The following is an 18,425-nucleotide window of genomic DNA, read 5'->3' on the forward strand; positions in this document are numbered from 1 at the left end:
ATTTCATGTGTTTCCCTCTCCCTGGAATCACTGTACTGTGCTGTCTGATGCTAGGTGTCTGAAAATTATTGTTTTGTATCTTTTGTCCTCCTGTTTGTTCATTTTTTTAGGAAAAGGAGGGGATATAAATCCATTAGCCCCAAAGTGGAAGTCCAGCAATATATTACATACTTCTAAAAATACTTTCTAAACTATTTTTCTGACTATTTATTGCTGATGAATAGTAATGCAACTAACTTTTGTGTATTGATCTTTTATTAAGCAACTTTGCTATGTAATGTGTCAGTCGGGTTTTGTTGAGATAACACCCCCAACATCTAAAGGACTTTCAATGACAAATGTTTAGTTTTTACTCCTGGTGCATTCATCACTGGCCACCTGAAGCTCTGCTCCATATCTTATTTTGGGATTCAGGCTGAAGGAGCAGTATTTAATGAGACATGCCTCCCTCATGGCAGAGAAAGAAGACTAAATGATTCGCTGAGTATTAAAACGTCCCCTCTAAAAACACATATATTACTTACACTCACATTTTATTGGCCATAAAAAGTCACATGGCCAACTCTGATGTCTGTGTTGGGAGGAGGGATGTATAAGCAGTGATGTGTTTGAGCTGGCTCATATAACTCATGAGAGCTGATTGTACACATCTCTTTCCAGTACTGTGTTTAGTAATATCATGTTGGTAACTTGAAATCAGTTATGGTGGGAGTATTTACACCATGTAAATTGGCAAACAACAAATCAGCACTTTTATGCTGGAGAGCTAGTTGTTAAACTTTTAGTAGCAAATATCAGTTATATGCCTCTTTTAGGGAATAGTTGGGAACTAGATTACTTTTTGTCACATTTCATTTTAATAATTTGTTAATTTGCATATGTTTAAATTTTACTAGCAATGGCCTCTAGTGCAGTATTGAATAGGAGTAATGTTAAAGGGCAAACTTGTCTTCCCCTGGTGTGAAAGGAATGCAAAATTTTTGTTGATAGCACTTATCAGATTAAGAACATTTTTTCTCTTTCTCATATCATAGACTTAATCTATCATATTATCAAATGCTTTTTATGTATTTATTGAGATGTTTTTTAAGTGAAAATTGCATTAATGGATTTTCTGATGTTGAATTAACCTTGCATTCCTGGGATAAGCCCATCTTTTTATATGTTTTCTAGGATTCTGTATTTTATTTATAAATTTTATATCTATATTTAGGCATGAGATTGGCCTGTAATTTTACTTTCTAAAAGATTTTGGTATCAGAGCATTTTATTTGTTTGTTTGTAAGCTTTATTAAATTAATTGAATAGTGTTCCTTATTTTTCTGTTTTCTTTAGGAGTTTGGGTAAAACTGGAATTATTTCCCTCTTGAATGTTTGGTAGAACTTAATAGTGCATTTTCTTTAAGAGGAGATTTTTAAGTATTGATTCTGGTTTTTGAATGGTTATAGATCCATTTAGAAAATCTTCATTTTTCTTGAATCAAGTAGGGAAATTTACATACCAGTATTCCTAGGAATTTGTCTGTCTCCTCTTTTTTTCAAGTTTTGGCAGTTGTTCTTAATGTTCGCTGTATCTGTAGTTTTCTCTCCTTCTATTCATTTCCATTATTGCTTATTTGTTCCTTTTCTTTTTTTCTCGATCACTGTTGGTAAAGATTTCTAAATTTTATTGGTCTTTTTAAATAACCTAATTTGGGCTTTGTTTATCCTCTTTATTAGGGGTTGGCAACTAATAAAGGCCTAGAAACCATCTAAGGCCTGTGGGCCAAATCTGGCTGAGTCCTGCTTCTCTATGGCCTGCAAGCTAAGAATGGTTTTTATATCTTAAAGGTTTTAATTCATATATAGGGTGGATAACTATAATACAAATAAATAATACAATAATTAATAATAATACGAGACTACAAATGTAAGCCTACTTTTGCCCACCCTTGTATAAAAACTTACACACACAAAGAGAAAGGTGCCACAGAGACTGTATGGCCTGTGAATTCTAAAATACTTTGGCCTTTTACATAAAGTTTGCCAACCCGTGCTCTCTAGAGTTCTTTATTTTTGGTCATTGATTGTTTATCTTACTTTACTGTTGACTTAGCCATGCTATGAGTGTTTTTTCTGCATATCTAGCCCTAGAAACAAAAAATTTAACCTCTGTTTTATACATACTTGTTTTGTTTCCTGGCATAGATAAGTCAAGTAGTAATTGGTACCAGCAGTTTTTAAAAAATGGATGGGAATAGAAATTAAAAATTGAAAAATTGTGTCCGGCAACATAGAAGACCACCATTATTCTATTTAATGGTGGAATATCCCTTAGCATCTCTCAGAGCACCTGTGTTCTTTAGGCACTGTAGTTTGAAGCTATCTTACTTAATTCATAGAAATCCTGGATCCTAGAAAGTGATCTTATATTTTGGAAGCTAAAAGGCAGTGAACTTTATCATGTACATTGGAAAGCAAGCAAAAATGATCTTATGGCATTATCAAGTTTCTTGTCAGGATTAGTTTATGCTTCACTGTGTCTTTTGTCCTTCAAATAAGTTTCCTCCAGGGTTCCATTCCTCTTTTGTACATGTTTTCTGTACCCTTTTAGAGTGGTCTTATTCATACCATTGATTCAGTTACTCCCCATAAATTTAATGATTCTTCCAAATTTCCCCCTATTTTTAATCTCATTCTTAGACTTCAGACTCATAAGAAAAAGTTGGACATTGTTGTCATGTCTCATAGGCACCTCAGGTTCAATCTGAACTCAGTACTTTTCATTCCTAGTCTACTATCACTTTGCCTTTTTTTTACCAGTCTCTCTGCCTCTTATATATGTTCTCCCTTTCTTCTGCTTCCCTGGGATCCCTCCCCACCCCAATATTGTCCAACTCAACTCACTGTGGCAAGTGTAATCTTTCCAATACACAAGATCAGCAGGTTCCATGCTTTGTTGCTGCCCTCTTGCTCTTTCTATTCAAGTAGTACCATGCACCACTTCCCTGAATGTTCCATGCTTATTCGTGTCTTTGCATGTGCAGTTGTTTCCTTTTGCTTGAAATACCTTTTTCTTTTTTGCTTGTACAGGAAAGACATTCAGTGAAGCATGGTTCAGGCATCATCTCCTTATGAGGCCTCCTTGACTCAGAGATAGTCAGCCCCCCTTCCAGTATTCACATTCTACTTTTTATACACCTCACTGTAATACTTAGCTACTCTCAGCATATTTATTGTCTGCATATCTGTCTCCCCTGTGAACTGAGCTCCTCAGAAGTGTGAGCTGTGGCTGTCTCTACATCCTCAACTTAATATCTGGCACATGTTAAGTACCTCGTAAATATTTGATAAAAGAACAAATGAACAAAAAATTACACTCAGAATGCATGTTCATTGCAAAAGTGTTTTTTGTATAATATAGAAGAATAAGCTAACTTCCCTCTCCCACCCCTCCACATCATCAGAAGGTTCACTTTATCAGAATAGGGAGCAGTAGATGGCTCCCAGTTATTTCCCACAACCATCCACATTTATGGAGGCTTTTGCATTCACATTGGTCCTGGCATGATCGACAACCTGATGAACCCAGACAAGACTAAGATAAACTACTTGTCCTCCAGCAGAATAAATATTTCAAATAAAGTCAACCCAAGAAAGTCAGGCCAAACAGCTATTGATTGCTAAAAGCCTGAATTTAAGCCCAATGAATATTCCAAAGTTCACCTCCATGCAGCTTGCCTAAATGGTGATCAATATGCAATTACTGCCCCCCTTTAAACGTGTCTTACACTGCCTATCTGAAGAAGGGTTTTGCTTTTAAAATCTTTTGTTTGTTAAATTTGCTTAGGCAAGAAAAAAAGACTTGACTAAACCAGAGTTCTTTGCCTTCAGGATTTCAAACAATTGCATGTTATTTTTGAAATGGTTTGAATGTATGCTGAATGGTAACTGAAGGTGCCCTGTTACATGGCCGTTATTCATTTCAAGAGGCCTTTTCCTGAGTGTCTAAACAATAAGGATATTGTAACTTAGTTTCCTAATTTCTGCTTACATGATTATCTGTCCTAGTCATAACCTTTGTAAATTCAAGTTTATAAAGTAGATTGCTAAAGTCCAGCTGCAGTAAAAGCAAATAAATATTTTTGTCTAGTTTTCTCTTAGAATTTCATCTTGATGCAAAAAACCGAACCTGCTGAATTTGGAGCCTGTTTACTCTGCTCCTGATATTTAAGACTTTATGTTTCACAAATATGCCTTTTTTATACCCCGACCTTTGTCAGAACCTTTGTCATTGTTTTAAATATGTTTTCATTGATCTTTAGAGAGAGGTGAAGTGAGAGGGAAAAAGAAATAGAAACATCAATGAGAGAGAAAAATCATTGGTCAGCTTTTTCCTGCATGCCCCCTACTGGGTGGGGATCAAGCCCGAAACCAGGGCATGTGCCCTGACTGGGAATCGAACCAGTGACTTTTTTCATGTGTCGATGCTCAACCACTGAGCCACGCTGGCTGGGCCCTTTGTCATTTTTCATTTACCCTGTTGTTACTGTCCTCCCTACCCAAAGCTCTACATCCCTTTATCACACTGCAGCCAGATAAAGCTATCTGAAATGTATCTATCTAATGCCCTCCTTTTCTTAAACATCTCATGGCTTCTCAACATGTGTGGCTTGGAGCCCAGGTTCCTGGTAGCACATCTAGTTCCTGCCCACCGCCTCAGTCGTCTTCCACCAGTTTTCATTCAAAATGACTTCTAGTTCCCTCAGGTGGCATGCTCTTACAGGCCTTCTGTACTTTTTGCAGATGCTGTTTACCCACTACTGCCACCAATGTCATTGCTCTCTCTTCTCTGCCTGGCAAATACTCATTCTTCAGACTCAGTTCAGATATCACCTTCCATTTGGACACATTCACTAACTTCTCCCTGATAAAGTTAACTATCTCCACCTCCCACCTCCTTGGACTTAATTTTCACTGCTTCAAGCTTTTGAAATTATTTTTATTTATCTGTCCTTTAATTGCTTAAAGACAGGGAGCTTATAATTCTCAACCGCTAGTGTAGTGCCTGTTGCACGAAGGCAGGTACTTAGCAGTAGCCTCTTTTTTCTTTTAAACTCAGAAGTTGGATTGAATGTCATAAGTGAGTATCTATGGATTGCTTTGATTGGTCCCACAGCAAGGGGAATAAGGGTAGGAATAGTCACAATACATCTTGGTGTTTGAGGTTGGCACCAAGTGGGATGACTGAACTGTCTCAGTTTGCCTAGAACTGAGGGGTTTCCTGGGATGTGGCACTTTGAGTGGTAAAAATGGAACCGTCTCAGGTAAATAAGGATGGTCTTGCCACCAACAGGTACTGTTGGAAAGCTTTTTACCTACTCTCCTTCCTTCACTCATTGAGACTCAATCCTGACTGGCTTGTCTGACCCAGGATTGCACTGTTAACACTTTAATAGTGCAGCGTTTTCATAGTGCTTCCTCTACTAAAGACTATTCAAAGGGATGTTATTTCTGATTCCTTTTCTTTGGCTTTCATGTAAGAAATCCAAATTGAATCTTTGGATTATGTTACTACCACCTTTTTTACCAGGCTTGCCTTCCATTGCCTGACTGACCAGTTGCCTAGTTCTATCAATTAGTTGTCCCCCCGCCTTTTTTTATCTTTAGTCTCTTCATTACCATTGGTTTTTTAACACCCTAAAAATATGATTAAATTATCCATATTGGCATGCTGGGGCCCTATCCATCTTTCTAGCTTTTGGTATACTCGGGTTCTACCCATTCATCTTTTTGCACACTTGGTGTAAGAACCTCCCCCTGTGCCATCTTGGCCAATGGGAGAGACTCCCCAGCACTCCAGCTGACCATCTACATTAGCAATATTATTAAAAATAATAATTTTAAAAAATTTTACCCTGGCTTTTCTTTCAAGCTGATGGACTCTCTTATCTTTACTAATGAGTAGCCTCTTACTCCTTTTACTTTCTCACCTCTTTTCAAATATTTGCATATGTATGTCTTTCCCCATATTCCCCCAAATTCTCTCTCTCCCTCCCTCTCCTTCCCTCCCTCCCTCTCTTCCTCCCTCCCTCTCTCCCTCCCTCCCTCCCTCCCTCCCTCAGAACACATAATAGTCTCAGAACAAACATGTACAAGTGTCTCTTAGCTCCTAGAATCAGTTCTTTTGTCGGAGGCTGTCTTGTGTCCTACAAGACTAGAAGGCATGGCCCATGTTTCTGTCTCTGATCTAAGCAGAACACTGCTCCTTGGTATTCTTCAAGCTTCCAGCCTTTTGAGTGTTGTTGTTTTGTGTGTTTTTGGTGTGTTGTTGTTTTTTTGCCATGCCAGCTTATTTCTGCCTTAGGATGTTTGTATTGGCTGTTCCTTCTGCTTTTAATGTTTTGCCCCTAAAATATGTATGACAAATTCATCTCATCACATCACTCAGATCTCAATACAAATGTTACCTGTTAAGAGGCCTTCTTTAATTACCTAAATTAAAAATCCTCTCCAGTCATTCTTTCACATTGCTTTATTTCCATGACACTTAACCACTATCAATATCTTGATTTTCCATTTGTTTCCTGCAGTAAGAATTAAGCTCATGAGAACTGGGACTTGATATGTCCTATTCCCAAAAGAGGTATCCATTCAATATTTGTAGATTAAATGTTTTTGAAAGCAGCAGCCATGTCTTAATTTTTGTTTTTCTCTTGTGCTCACCACAATATTGAGTAGGGGCTCAGTAAACATTGACTATTGGCTTGGTTGGTTGATTTACCAGCTATACTAAAATATGAAATGACTGACTTACTGCCTTCTACCTCATAGAGTGTTAAAGAAAACAGTGTAAGGTTATGGAAAATGATAATCCTTTGAGAAGTATCTCTAAGAGTAGTAGCCAGTGGCAGGATTATTCTGTGACCTATGGATTCAGGGGTGGGTGGGTGGGTGGGGGAATTGCCTTTGTTTTTTCTTGAAAATAGTTTATCTTTTCTTTTTTTTATTAAATCTTTATTGTTCAGATTATTACATTTGTTCCTCTTTTTTCCCCCCATAACTCCCTTCCTTCCAGTTCCCACCCCACCCTCCGCCCTCACTCCCCACCCACTGTCCTCATCCATAGGTGCACGATTTTTGTCCAGTCTCTTCCCGCATCTCCCACACCCTTTTCCCCCCCAAGAATAGTCAGTCCATTCCCTTTCTATGTCCCTGATTCTAATATAATCAACAGTTCATTCTGTTCATCAGATTATTTATTCACTTGATTCTTAGATTCACTTGTTGATAGATGCATATTTGTTGTTCATAATTTGTATCTTTACTTTTTTCTTCTTCTTCCTCTTCTTAAAGGATACCTTTCAGCATTTCATATAATACTGGTTTGGTGGTGATAAACTCCTTTAGCTTTTCCTTATCTGTGAAGCTCTTTATCTGACCTTCAATTCTGAATGATAGCTTTGCTGGATAAAGTAATCTTGATTGTAGGTTCTTGGCATTCATCACTTTGAATATTTCTTGCCACTCCCTTCTGGCCTGCAAAGTTTTTGTTGAGAAATCAGCTGACAGTCGTATGGGTACTCCCTTGTAGGTAACTGAGTTTCTTTCTCTTGCTGCTTTTAAGATTCTCTCTTTGTCTTTTGCTCTTGGCATTTTAATTATGATGTGTCTTGGTGTGGTCCTCTTTGGATTCCTTTTGTTTGGGGTTCTCTGCGCTTCCTGGAGTTGTAAGTCCATTTCTTTCACCAGGAAGGGTAAGTTTTCTGTCATTATTTCTTCAAATAGGTTTTCAATATCTTGCTCACTCTCATCTTCTGGCACCCCTATAATTCTGATGTTGGTACGCTTGAAGCTGTCCCAGAGGCTCCTTACACTATCTTCGTATTTTCGGATTCTTTTTTCATTTTCCTTTTCCAGTTGGGTGTTTTTTGCTTCTTCGCATTTCAAATCTTTGACTTGATTCTTGTGCTCCTCTGGTCTGCTGTTGGGAGTCTGTATAATATTCTTTATTTCAGTCAGTGTATGCTTAATTTCTAGTTGGTTCTTTATCACAACATCGAGGGTCTCATTAGATTTCTTGTAGATCTCAGTAAGTTTATCGGCGGCTTCTAGACAGTTCTTGAGGGACCTTAAAAGTGTGGTTCTGTACTCAATATCCTCCATTGACAATTTTGTCCTGTTTCTTTGTCTCCACATTTTTTTATGCTTTCTTGGTGCACCCCCTAGTGGTATTTGTGCGCAGTCTTGTTGTAGTTAAGCCTTGATTGTTGTAGTTAATACTAGGGGGATTTGACCTCCAGGCCAACTGGCTGTGAGAATCAGCTGTGTCTGCAGTGGGAAAACTTCTGTCCTCTGGGGAGTTGCTAATCTAGCCTTTGCCTGAGGCTATCCTGCAAATGGCTCTGCGCAGGGCTTGGGCGGGGCGGGTCGCACGGGATCAACAGGGAGGGCGGAGCGGGCAGTTATGGCTGCTCTCAGAGGCTCTGCCTCTCAGAGTCCCTGAGTAACCGCTGCAAACCTCGGAGAGAAAGCTGCCCTCGCGTTCCGACCGATGCCAGACAGTCCCACTTCTCCCGTTTGAGTCTGGGTCCCTAGAGACTCGCCCAGAACTGGAGCTCAGAGTCTGAGACTCCATCCCGATTGAAAACGACAACCATGCCCTCAGCCACCAGCCCACTCCGCGCGCACCTCCGCACCTTCGTATTTTCCGCACTGCGCCTCCTCTGAGTCTCGGCACGCTGTTCTCCTTCCTTCTAGTTGAAGAATTTCCCCTCAGCCAGCCTTCCTGTGGTTCTGGGTGACGTCCGTTCCGTCTTTTAGTTGTATTTTTGAAGTGGTTGTGTGAGGCAGCAAACTCCGGTGTTTACCTATGCCGCCATCTTGGTTTCCTCTCCTATCTTTTCTAATTCTAAAAAGTACTGAATGTTCATTATGGAAAAATGAAAGATACTGAAAAATAGAAAAAGGGAATAATAAGATGCAGAAAAAACATTTGACAAAAATCCAACACCTTTCGTGATAAAAAGACTTAAACTAGGAATAGAAGGGAGCTTTTTTGGAAGAAGTAGAACTACTTCTGTTTGCGAATGACATGATCTTATATATAGAAAATCCTAAGGAATCCACTAAAAACTTATTGAAACTAATAAACAAGTTTAGCAAGGTTGCAGGATATAAGGTTAATATACAAAAATCAATTGTATCTCTATACACTTGCAATGAACAACCCACAAGTAAAACTAAGAAAATAATTCCATTTATAATAGCATCAAGAATAAAATACAAAGGAGTAAATTTAACAAAAGAAGTATAAAATTTATGCTCTGAAAACTATAAAACATTGTTGAAAGAGATTAAAGAAGATCAAATAAGTAGAAAAGCATTTTATATTCATGGACCAGAAGATGTAATATTGTTAAGTTGACAGTACTCCCCAAAGTAATCTAAAAATTCAGCATAATCCCTATAAGAATCACAATTGACCATTGTAGAAATTAACAAGCTGATATTACAATTAGTTTTGAATTGCAGGGGACCAGAAATTACCAAACCATATTGAAAAAGAAAAGCACCCAATTTTAAAAACTACAAAGTAGTGGTAATTAAGACATTGTGGTACTGGCATAAATTAATAGAATATAATTGAGAATTCAAAAATAAAGCTATTTGTCCATGGCCAGCTGACTTCAACAAGAATACCAAGACCATTGAATAGGGAAAGAATATTCTCTTCAACAATAGTGCTGGAACAGACAATTGGATAGCCACATGTAAATGAATGAAGTTGGACCCTTACCTCCCACCACAAACAAAAATTAACTCAAAATGAATCACAGACTAAATGTAAGAAGTAAAACTATTTAACTCTTTGGAGAAAACATAAATTTTCATAACATTAGATTTGACATGTGAAAAGCGTGAGCAACAAAAGAAAAAATAGGTAACTTGAACTTCATCAAAATTAAAAAACTTTTGTGCTTCAAAGACATTATCAAGAAAGTGAAAGGACAGTTCCTAGAGTGAAAAAAAATATATTTGTAAATAAGTTAAGGGTCTTGTATCCAGAATAAAGAACTCTTACAACTCAGTAATAAAGATGATTAAATTGATTAAAAAGTAGGCAGAGGATCTGAATAGACATTTCTCCAAAGAAGATATACAAATGGCCAATAAGCACAGGAAAAGATGCTTGACATCATTAGTTATGAGGGAACTGCAAATCAAAACCACAATGAGATACCACTTCACACACACAAGGATGGCTAGAACCAAAAAGTCAGTTGATATGTGTTGTCATGGATGTGATGAAATCAGAACATTGTACATTACTGGTAGAAATGTAAAATAGTTCAGCCACTTTGGAAAACAGTTTGATAGTTCCTCAGAAGGTTAAAATAGAATTAACCATATACTCCAGCAATTCCACTCCTAGGTATATATACACCCAAGAGAAATGAAAACATATGTCCATACAAAAACTTATACACAAATGTTGGTGGCATTATTCATAATAGCCAAAAGATAGAAGCACCCCAAAGGTCCATTAATGGATGAATGGTTAGATAAATTGTGGCATATCCATACAATGAACTATTATTCAGCCATAGAAAAGAACGAAGCACTGATACATGCTACAACCTGGATGAACCTTGAGAATATTATGCTAGGTGAATGAAGCCAGTCACAAAAGTCCACATATTTTATGATACCATTTACTTAAAATGTCCAGAATAAGTAAATCCATAGAGACAGAAAATAGATTAGTGGTTGCTTAGGGCTGGGATGAGATGGGGGTGGGGGCTGGGGGAGTGGGAGTGACAGTTAAAGGGTAGGGGATTTCCTGTCAGGGTAATGAAAATGTTCTATAATTGACTGGTGATGGTTGAACATAGCAGTTAGTATACTAAAATCCATTTGATTGTACATTTTAAGTGGTTGAATTGTATGATTTGTGAATTATATATTGATACATATATAATTCACATACCATATGCCGTTACAAAGAAAGAAAAAGGAATAATAGTGATCCATAATTCTACTACCTTGAAATAATTTCTGTTAGCATTTTGATCTATTTTTGCCAGTTTTTTAATGCATATTTTTCACATAATTGAGGTAATGGCTTCATATAGAATTTTTAATGTATTACCTTTTATGCTTATCATTCTGACCTTAAAAAGTTGTTCATGATATTACAGATTCTCCTAATTATTAACAAGTGTGTAATATTCTGTGTAGATGTACCATACTGTAATAATTTTCTTATTGGTATACATTTAAATTGTTTTTTTCTTTATCTTTTCCCCATGATAATGAGTACTGTAGTAAAAACACTTTTTTTTTTTTAAGACTAGAACATCCTTATGACATGCTTTATATGAAACCTCTTTTGTTCCCAGAGAAAAGAAGATTTCGAGGAGCAGTGCCCTGAAAGTGCTGGACCATGCCATGATTGGGCCCGAGGGCACAGACAATTGCCATAAGTTTGTTGACATTCTTGGCTTACGAACCATCTTTCCCCTCTTTATGAAATCTCCCAAGAAGATCAAGAAAGTGGGAACCACTGAGAAGGAACATGAAGGTAGGATTCACTGGAAAACTCAGACTAATTTAGGTGCATTAAGAGAAATGGTGGAAAAAAGAGCTACTTTTAAAACTCTGTTGTGCATTTGAGGAGTAGACTCTTAGCTGAAGAGTACTACCTTCTTCTTTTCTATTTTTTTATATTTTCCGTGCATGGAAAAGCAACCCAGAGACCCCAGATCTCTGATGGCCTTTGTTCACTGGTTCTCTACTTGCTTGAATCCTGGTGGTTCCATTTCCTCCTGGCCTGTTAATAAGTCTCTGCGTGCAGGTTTTGTTTTCTTCACTATAATTTGTAGCGAGGTGTCTCTCTGATGGAAGACCCTTTTGAAAAGAGTAATGAGATGGCAACACATGTCACCTCCGGAGTGGTGCTTTCATGTATTTCTGTATTAAAGTATGATTCGGCTAACATCAGGAATTGCCGAAATAAACTATTTACAGCCCAGATTCCCCTTTTTATGTTTCTCCTCCCTGATGGTGCATACTCCCAGCAAAATGCTGCCATGAATTGCGATGCTGTAACCAGAGTAGTTACCGCTAGGCCAATCTCTTCCTGCTATTGTCTAGTGCCTGCTGCATCCTCCCCCCAATAAATAGCCGCAGTACAATCTGGAAGGCTGGGGATTTATGAGCATTGACAGTTCTGCTGGAGGCTAACAGACGCTTGTACTAGGGAATTCACATGGTTGGATGGTTATTTTAAAGTGTGGGGAGAGTTAAGGAGGGGTATGATTGGCTGACTAATTTGGTTGTCTTGTCAAAGTTAACATTTGTCCCATAGTTTGGGTGATTTTTTTTTCATAATGATTAATAGAATTGGCGTTGGTATCTGAAGGACATTTTGCATTGCTCATTCTGTTAGATAAAAGTTTTCTTTCTCGCTTTTCCTGTGGGAGCCGCCGGGTAGAGAGGAGTGTGGCCTTCTTCTCTCCCAGCCATGGCGTGTGCTCGTCCACTGATATCTGTGTACTCTGAAAAGGGGGAAACATCTGGCAAAAATGTCACTCTGCCTGCTGTGTTCAAGGCTCCCATTCGACCAGATATTGTGAATTTTGTTCACACCAACTTGCGCAAAAACAACAGACAGCCCTATGCTGTCAGTGAATTGGCAGGTCATCAAACCAGTGCCAAGTCCTGGGGTACTGGCAGAGCTGTGGCTCGAATTCCCAGAGTCCGAGGAGGTGGAACTCATCGTTCTGGCCAGGGTGCTTTTGGAAATATGTGTCGTGGGGGCCGCATGTTTGCACCAACCAAAACCTGGCGCCGTTGGCACCGCAGAGTAAACACAACACAGAAACGATATGCCATCTGCTCTGCCCTTGCTGCCTCAGCCTTACCAGCACTGGTCATGTCTAAAGGTCACCGTATTGAGGAAGTTCCTGAACTTCCTTTGGTGGTTGAAGATAAAGTTGAAGGCTACAAGAAAACCAAGGAGGCTGTTTTGCTTCTTAAGAAACTTAAGGCCTGGAATGATATAAAAAAGGTCTATGCCTCTCAGCGAATGAGGGCTGGCAAGGGCAAAATGAGAAACCGTCGTCGTATCCAGCACAGGGGACCTTGTATCATCTATAATGAGGACAACGGTATCATCAAAGCCTTCAGAAACATCCCTGGAATTACTCTGCTTAATGTAAGCAAACTGAACATTTTGAAACTTGCACCTGGAGGGCATGTGGGCCATTTCTGCATTTGGACTGAAAGTGCTTTCCGCAAGTTAGATGAGCTGTATGGCACTTGGCATAGAGCTGCCTCCCTCGAGAGTAACTACAACCTTCCCATGCACAAGATGCTCAATACAGACCTTAGCAGAATCTTGAAAAGCCCAGAGATCCAAAGAGCCCTCCGAGCACCACGCAAGAAGATTCACTGCAGAGTCCTGAAGAAGAATCCACTGAAAAACCTGAGAATCATGTTGAAGCTAAACCCACATACAAAGACCATGCGCTGGAACACCATTCTTCGTCAGGCCAATAACCACAAGCTTCGGGTGGATAAAGCAGCAGCAGCACTAGAAGCCAAATCAGATGAGAAGGGGGTTCCAGGCAAGAAGCCTGTGGTAGGGAAGAAAGAAAAGAAGGCTGTTGCCTTAAGAAGCAGAAGCCTTTGGTGGGGGAAAAGGCTGCAGCTACCAAGAAACCAGCAGCTGAGAAGAAGCCCGCAGAAAAGAAACCCACCACAGAAGAAAAGAAGCCTGTGGCATAAACTTATATTTGTTTATTCCATAACGGTCACATCACTTTGGACAGCTAATTTTGAATAAAAATGATCAAAGGCAATGAGAAACATAAAAAAATAAAAATAAAAATAAATGGATAATTAAGACCATTATAAACTGATGAACAAAAATAGATATAGAGGCAGAGCAACATCGAACAGACTGTCAAACTACAGCGGGAAGGCCGGAGAGGGTTGGGGGGTGGGTAAGAGATCAACCGAAGGACTTGTATGCATGCATATAAGCATAACCAATGGACACAAAACACTGGGGGGTATGGGAGGCCAGGGGAAGGTCAAGGGGAAAAGAAAAAAAAGGAGACATATATATAATACTCTTTGTAATACTTTAAGCAATAAAACAAAAAACAAGTTTTCTTTCTCAAATTTACTTGGCCTAGTGTTTTCCAACTGGAATGGCTTAAGGCAGCGGTTCTCAACCTGTGGGTCTCGACCCCTTTAGGGGTCGCCTAAGACCATCGGAAAACACATATATAATTACATATTGTTTTGTGATTAATCACTGCTTTAATTATGTTCAGTTTGTAACAATGAAATTAGGGGTCACCACAACATGAGGAACTGTATTAAAGGGTCATGGCATTAGGAAGGTTGAGAACCACTGGCTTAAGGGAAAGTGATATGACTGTCTTTAGTAGTAGCTTCCAATGATAACGTCTCTGATCAGATCAACTCTCCAGAGACAACAGGAAGTCTGGCAAGGGGAGGACTGGCAGTGCAAAAAACTGTGAACTAGAGATCTAGAACAAGCAGAGAGTTCAGTTCACCTGAGATTGATTTTGACCAATCACCAGCCGTAAACATGTTTATCAGCCGTAAACAGCCCTATTGCTGGCCTTTTTTCTATCAAAATTCAGCAAAATGAGGCCATGGGAGAGGGAATAGATGGTCTTGGAGATCTAGGAGAAAATTTTGGAGACAGTCATCATTCCGTGAAAACCTGCCACAGTCCTAGTAGTGCTGTGCTCTGTGCTCTCTTATTTAGGCTTAACAACCTATCAAGTAGATGGTGGTACCTTTGTGGGGTTATTTTTAGGAAATCAACTGAGAAATGAATCAGGCTGTGGTTCTAACTAACTGTGTGACCCTTTATTTAACTTTGCCAGACTGTATTTTCCTTCTTGGTCCATAAAATGAGGAAACTAGATTAGTTAACTAGAAACTCTGATATCTGCACCTTAAGACTCTCAGGCACGGGCCCTATTGCCTGTTGTTACGGTCTTGTCCTGTAATCCAGGAAGCTCCTCAAAGACTGTGCTGTGGCTGACCTGCTGGGTTCTAGTGAGAGACCTGGCGCTGCATCATGGGCATGCTTGAAGGAAGAGAAGGAAAACAGCCCTTAGCTGGCTCTTGCTCTGTGTGCATGGTACTGAGAAGAGGAGAAGTGACTGATTCAGTGAGCAGCTGTTTCCCTTTTGAAAGAATGTGCCTGGTTGAATGCTGGTAGCAGTATATTTGCTCTAGAGTACCGCATTAGGAATTTGATAACATTATATTAGTGAGGGCAATGGCTTGGTAAGACAGCTGCTGGAAGGCATGTTTGGACCATAATGACTGGTGAGGATGCGTTCTGCATCCTGAATACACCAGCACCCAGAGAGAAGAAGTGAACCTCTCGCTGGAGGTCCCAGCTAGCTGCTCCTTCTCCTGGCAGACTGGTCCTCACTCATGCCATGAAGGTAGAAAACAAAGGCAGAGCGGGGCAGGACACATTGTGCAATATTTCTTTGTTCTGTCTTGTCCTTTGGCTTACTCTCTGTGTGCTGGTCAGCTTTGTATGCTAAGCTAGAGCACAAGAGCCTCAGCTAGCAGGAGTATTTATAGACATGCGCAGCTCATTCCTGGCCCCAGGCTTCCACCATGCTCCTTCCTCAATCTGTAATAATTTTTTCTGTCTGCGTTTTAGTCATCCTTCAGGTCCTTGGTTTTGCTGTCACTTTCTCAGGAGGCATATCATAAGATCCTGGACTAGAATAGAGCTTCTTGTTAAGTGTACTTTTGGTCTCCAGACTTTGCCATCATAGCCTTTAAGATTTTGGAACAAGTGGCCTTTTCACCGCTAAGTCCAAGGGCCCAGCCTGGTGCTTGGCATATGTTGGATGCACAGTAAATGTTCGTTGACTACATGAATGAACACCACTTTCCCTAAAAGACTGCTCAGTGAGGACAGACATGGGTTTGGAACTCTCCTTAGAACCCTGCAAGGTTAACATCAATGCAGTGGACTTCAGTTCAGATTGATGGTTGTCAGTCATACCCCTGGTGAGTGGTCTTTTACCCAGCTTGTTTAGAAGCAAAATAGTGGGGTGGCACAAAAGCAGCTGTGTTTCTAAAGCCAACAAAGAGGTTGAGAGAGGAGAACTTTTGATTAAGGTGACTAGAGAGGAAGGAAGAAGCAAAAACTGTCCTTATAACCTAGAATTGCTGGTAATTTAGTTCCTCTTTTGTGAGTTGGGGTAGGGAAGGAAAAGAATTATTGTAATTGAAATCCATTCAGGTTTGCATAATAAAACCTTCAGAAATAGATCAGGGAAGGCATTTAGCTTGGGGGATGGGTTGGAAAGAAATAATTTGCCCTTGTGTGCAATAGCATGATTGGCTGCCTCTTTGGTTTTATAAAGAATAGCAGAGTATATAATGTCTCTTTGGTATTAACTGCTTCAGAATAGGAGGAGAGAAGAAAAGAGCTGGGATCCAGAAATGGCATTTGACCTTTACTTCTTGTCTCTTTTTAAAATTCTTATTAAAATAGGTACAATTTTTCTTATATTGCTTCATTAGGTAGGTGAGTTATTGAGTTTGTAGCAGTTCTACTTAATTGCGCTGTTTTAACATGGTTCCCCTGGAGGCTGTTATAAGCTTTAAGGAGGTGAGCTACCAAGCAGTGTGTAGGTGTATGGTGTGCATGCTGAGCATGTGCACACATTTTACCTATGAACAGTGACAGCAGTTGATGACAGGTTAGTGCTTTAAAGAATACCATCTGTCATCTGCAAAGAATTGTGATTCTGGTGGACTCCACATGTCAGGTAACATGTACTAGTAGTTGCTGGTGCTCCTTGGACTCCTAACAGTGAGGAAGTGCAGATCAAAACTCCCACCACCTACCAGGATTAGAAAAGGGAAATGGCAAAACCTTTCCTGCAATTAGTAAAGGGAGCTTAACCAGCATAGGTAAGTCATTGTTTGGGGCCAGCTTTTATTGGGGGCTCCTGCTATGTCCAAAATTCAACAAAGATCCAGTATGTCACAGGTCCCAAGGAGAAAGGGCACAAAATAGAATCCCTGTCCTGTGGGAAAGCTCTTTCTTAGTGTTCCATCTCCAGATCCCTTTTCTCTGCCTGTTCTTTTTTTTTTTTTTTCCCTCCGGTGATCTCACCTACTACCTGAAGCTTTAACTTCTATCTCTTTGCCATTGATTCCCAAATCTTCAACCTTGTATCTTTCCTAAGCGCTAGTTGGCACAGCTAACTAACCAGAAGACAACCCCATCAGATACTCAAACTCAACTCTTTCAAAGCCATACTCATTCCCTCATTGCCCAAGTCTCCTCTGTTTCCTTATCCTGGTAAATGTCACTACTCTCCATTTCACCACCCATGGCAAAAATCAATGCATCATCTTAACTCTAATATTCCCCACATGTAATTGATCTTAAGTCCTATGAATTTTACCTTATAAAAAACTTGAATAAGTCCTCTCTGTTGCCGCTGACTGTACTCATCACCTCTTGTGAACTGTTACTGTAGCTTTAATAAGTCTCTCGCACTTTAGTCTCCCAATTCTCTTGTCCTCTCAGAGTCCATCCTGCATGTCACCACTCAAATTAGAGAGGCAATCCCAGCCCTCAATAAATTTATAGTTTAAGGAAGGGGAAGAAGCAATTTTGTAGATAGTTACCAAAAAAATCATATTAGCAACTACAAAGACTTACCAGAAAAGAGTACTTCGTTATTAAAGGGTACGAGAGAATAGGAATACTTGGAGAAAAAGATACTTCTGGTAGAAGGGAAATGATGACATAGGTTAAACCAAAGGACACTGGAATGTCAACCTACCAGTCTTCACACAACTGATCATATTTGAGCCTTACAACATTCCCATAAGGTTGATGTTATTTCTCATTCTGAAGATGAGGAAATTGTAAGACTCAAGGAGATCATGACTTCAAGTCATACAGTGGGTAAGTAGCTAAACTAAGACTTAGACCCTAAGCTTCTGATCACGAATCTCACACTCGTTTCACAAAGTCATGCCATAGTATTTGCTATTTTGAGTCCAGCCAAACTAACTTGACCTCTTCTCTGGATTGTTGATGAAGTCAAAAGTTCTTGATTAGAAGACCTTGGTTCTAACCTTAGTGCTTTGACCCAGGGCAGGTCATCATGGTAGTAGGGACTCTTATTCTTTCAAATTGCACAAATTATATGGCAAATGACTTAGTGAAATTATTGTTAGGCATTTCTAGTGTCTTTCACAGTGCTTGGTGCATGGTAGGTGCTCAGTAAGCATTGGTTGAATGTGTTTATTTAACACCTATGTACCATCTACAACCAAGATCGAGACACATGCCTATAGTTAAGAGCATTGTGAAATTCAAAGGACTCTTACCATGTTAACTA

General features: G+C 39.5%; 1 protein-coding gene and 1 pseudogene across 1 annotated transcript in view; both read left to right on the forward strand.

Annotated features, from left to right (window-relative positions):
• The window catches only part of CTNNBL1 (catenin beta like 1), a 169,537-nt gene that overhangs the window by 98,274 nt on the left and 52,838 nt on the right, over positions 1 to 18,425 (forward strand). The window contains exon 11 of the mRNA XM_023743477.1: positions 11,382 to 11,563. Within this exon, the coding sequence (XP_023599245.1) occupies positions 11,382 to 11,563 (182 nt within the window). The remainder of the gene's footprint in view (positions 1 to 11,381; positions 11,564 to 18,425) is intronic.
• LOC102421318 lies at positions 12,470 to 13,844 on the forward strand (annotated as a pseudogene).

This window comes from Myotis lucifugus, unplaced genomic scaffold (genome assembly GCF_000147115.1).
Source record: "Myotis lucifugus unplaced genomic scaffold, Myoluc2.0 scaffold_393, whole genome shotgun sequence".
In the NCBI taxonomy this organism is placed as follows: domain Eukaryota; kingdom Metazoa; phylum Chordata; class Mammalia; order Chiroptera; family Vespertilionidae; genus Myotis; species Myotis lucifugus.